The sequence below is a fragment of the Mastomys coucha genome, unplaced genomic scaffold, assembly GCF_008632895.1.
Source record: "Mastomys coucha isolate ucsf_1 unplaced genomic scaffold, UCSF_Mcou_1 pScaffold11, whole genome shotgun sequence".
Lineage (NCBI taxonomy): Eukaryota > Metazoa > Chordata > Mammalia > Rodentia > Muridae > Mastomys > Mastomys coucha.
In genome coordinates this window covers 11,729,964-11,733,629 of record NW_022196893.1, presented here as the reverse complement: position 1 = coordinate 11,733,629, position 3,666 = coordinate 11,729,964, and the positions used below count along the sequence as shown (strand labels likewise).

At 46.3% G+C, this 3,666-nt stretch overlaps 1 protein-coding gene across 1 annotated transcript in view; it reads right to left on the bottom strand.

The window, feature by feature from the left end:
• The window catches only part of Adsl (adenylosuccinate lyase), a 26,829-nt gene that overhangs the window by 9,351 nt on the left and 13,812 nt on the right, over nucleotides 1-3,666 (bottom strand). The window contains exons 6-8 of the mRNA XM_031349932.1: nucleotides 3,112-3,158; nucleotides 1,155-1,245; nucleotides 179-248 (exon numbers count right to left, since the gene is read on the bottom strand). Coding sequence (XP_031205792.1) covers nucleotides 179-248; nucleotides 1,155-1,245; nucleotides 3,112-3,158 — 208 coding nt within the window. The remainder of the gene's footprint in view (nucleotides 1-178; nucleotides 249-1,154; nucleotides 1,246-3,111; nucleotides 3,159-3,666) is intronic.

Sequence of the window (3,666 nt, the reverse complement as noted above, 5' to 3'; positions counted from 1 at the left end):
CTCTCCATGGGGACATCCACACACCTCTCCATGGGGACATCCACACACCTCCATGAGGACATCCACACCTCTCCATGGGAACATCCACACACCTCTCCATGGGGACATCCACACACCTCTCCATGGGGACATCCACACCTCTCCAGCAGTGATGTGCTGCTCCCAAGCCTCTACTCACCGATCTGCTGCTTCTCAAAGGGCTCTTCCATCTCCTTCAGGTTCGCCAGCAGACGTATGTCAGTGCAAATCTGTAGAAGCAGACTGGAAATCATCCCCGGCATTTGGTACCCGGGAGCCTGGACCAGGCTAGGCTGACACAGGTGACGAGCTCTTACTGTCTCATGCTACTGCTGAGTTCAAGGCCAGCCCTCCCCACCTAGGAGCTCCCAGAGTTTCTACCCAGGCTTCTCTCTGCTCCTGAAAACCTGGGATGACACATACACACTGCTTAACGTGTAACAAGTTCTGTGTGGTGATGTGTACCTATAACCTCAACAGCTGGATAAAGTTTGAGGCAAGCCTGGGCTAAGACCCTGACTTGAAGGGGAAAAAAAGATAATAGCTGGGGTAGGGACAGGGGTGGGGGCAACAAGCAGACTGTGTGCACAGGACAAAGAGACATAAACAGGTCCTGGAAAGACAATATGATTGTCTTTAAGAAAGGGTCTTGGTGACTAGAGAGATGGCTCATGGTTAAGAGCACTGAGTGCTCTTCCAGAGGTCCTGAGTTCAATTCCCAGCAACCACATGGTAGCTCACAACCATCTGTAAAGGGGTACAATGCCCTCTTCTGGTCTATCTGAAGAGAGTGATGATTTACTCATATACATAAAATTAATAAATAAATCTTTTAAAAAAACCAAAAGGCCTGGATCCTGGACCAGTTCTTCCTCTCCCACTGAAGTGATGGGATTAGAGGCATGCACCACTACACCTGGCTGAGGAATTTCAATTTTAATACATCCTTCATGTTGTAGATATAGGATTAACTTTTCCCTTTAGTACACTCAATTTAAAGTCTTTCCCTATAGATCCCAAATTATTATGCCTACCATACCGAGAGACAATTAACTGAGAGCCCAAGGCTGTCTTGGTCTGTCTGAGGATTCCCTGGTGTGCCCACCTCCAGCCTGCCTGCAGGCTGTCCCACTCACCTTGTGTACTGATGCCCCTAAGCTGGCCAGCACAGATAGCACTTCGATGTCCACCTTCCGTGTGTAGGTCTGCCCTGTGATGATGAAAGCCCTAGAGTGAACAGAAAAGAGATCAATGCTAAAATATTCGACTGTCAGCTGGCCATGGTGGCACATGCCTTTAGGCATGTCCCAGCGCTCAGGAGGCAGAGGCAGGCAGATCTCTGTCTAAGGCAGTCTGGTCTGGTCTACATAGTAAGCAACAGAATAGCCAGAACTATATAGAGACCTTATCTCAAAAAAAAAAAAAGAAAGAAAGAAAGAAAGAAAGAAAGAAAGAAAGGATGGAAGGAAGGAGAGAGAGAAAGAAAGAAGAGATAAAGGGCAACTATGATACAGACGAAACAAAAATGGATCCTAAACGATGGCTGTCAGTTATGGGGAGCTCAGAGGGCCTGACTGGCAACTAGCTCCTGCAACAAGCTGTCCCCCATTTCCCAATCCCCAGCAAACTGGTCTGGTCTGAGGAGGAACAGAACCTAAATGCCCATGCTCCCTGCAGTGCCACGAGGAGGCGAGAAAAAGGAATCATGGAAGAGCCTCGTGGTCTCAACACAGGCGATCAGAGTAAACTACACTGTGGGATCCCAGGAAAGAAACAAAGCCAGCAACCTATCCAGGCACTGCGACCTCACACTGCAGTTCTAGCACTGGATGAGCACTGAGGCAGAAGGACTCTGCTGCATTCAAGCTGTCTGGGCTACACAGTGAGTTTCCTGGACTACAAAGTGGGACTTTATCTCAAACAAACCAACAAACCCAAAACAGCAATATGCATAAAGCACTTAGGAAACCGAGGGGCTGGAGAGATGGCTCAGCCGTTAACAGCCGTTAAGAGCATGGCTGTCCTGGAACTCAGAGAGCTGCCCACCTCTGCTAGGATTAAAGGTGAGTGCCACCACCTGTCTTCATTTGTTGTTCTTGAGGAGGACCAGCATCCACATGGCTGCTCACAGAAGTCTGTCATACCAGTTCCAGAGGACCTGACACCCTCTTCTGGGCTCCACACACACAGATACACTATATTGGCTGATTTTGTGAGTCAACTTGACACAAACTGAAGTTATCACAGAGAAAGGAGCCTCCCTTGAGGAAATGCATCCATGAGATCCAGCTGTAAGGCATTTTCTCAATTAGTGATCAAGGGTGGGAGGGCCCATTATGGGTGGTGCCACCCTTGGGCTGGTAGTCCTGGGTTCTGTAAGAAAGCAAGCTGAGCAAGCCATGGGAAGCAAGCCAGTAAGAACATCCCTCCATGGCCTCTGCATCAGCTCCTGCTTCCTGACCTGCTTGAGTTTCAGTCCTGACTTCCTTTGGTGATGAACAGCAATGTGGAAGTGGAAGCTGAATAAACCCTTTCCTCCCCAACTTGCTTCTTGGTCATGATGTTTTGTGCAGGAATAGAAACCCTGACTAAGACACACACACATAGACAAAACACATATATGTATAAAATTAAAAAACAAATTAAAAAAAAAGAAAGGACAGGAGAGATAACTTGGCAGTAAGTATACTTGGTTGCACTCGCAGAAGATCTGGGTTCCATTCCTGGCACACACATAATGGTTTACAACTATCCACAACTCCATTTCTTGGGGAGGCAAAGTCCTCTTCTGACTTCTGCAGGAACTAGCCATAGCACCAATGTGGTACCTGGCATACACACAAGTAAAGCATGTGTACATACACAAAACACAAATGTGGCACACAGGCATGTATTCAAGTAAAACATTCAAATATGCACACACAAAAAGAAGAGAACAAAGAGGAGGAGGAAGAAGAGGAGGAGGAAGAAGAGGAGGAGGAAGAAGAGGAAGAGGAGGAAGAGGAGGAGGAGGAGGGAGAAGAGGAGGAGAAAAAGAGTTCAATCTAGAGGCCTGTCATTAACAAGGGCCCAGCATTTTCCCCAGGTATGTACCTTTTAAACCCTGCCTTTTCTGTCACCATCTTGTCTAGTTGCTCCACCTTTGAGAAAGACAAGACACATCCTGTTAGAAATATAGGTGTTGGGGGCTGGTGAGATGGCTCAGTGGGTAAGAGCACCAATTGCTCTTCCAAAGATCCTGAGTTCAAATCCCAGCAACCACATGGTGGCTCATAACCACCTGTAATGAGATCTGATGCCCTTTCCTGGTGTGTCTGAAGACAGTTACAGTGTACTTATAATAAATAGATAATAAATATATCTTTAAAAAAAAAAGAAAGAAAGGGGGCTGGAGAGATGGCTCAGTGGTTAAGAGCACTGACTGCTCTTCTGAAGGTACTGAGTTCAAATCCCAGCAACCACATGGTGGCTCACAACCACCCTTAACGAGATCAGACTCCCTCTTCTGGAGTCTGTCTGAAGACAGCTACAGTGTACTTATATATAATAAATAAACAAAAATCTTTAAAAAAAAAACCCTAAAAGCAAATTGCTGCTAACATTAAATTAGAATATAAACATTTAATTTATATAATTCTTGAAGGTTTT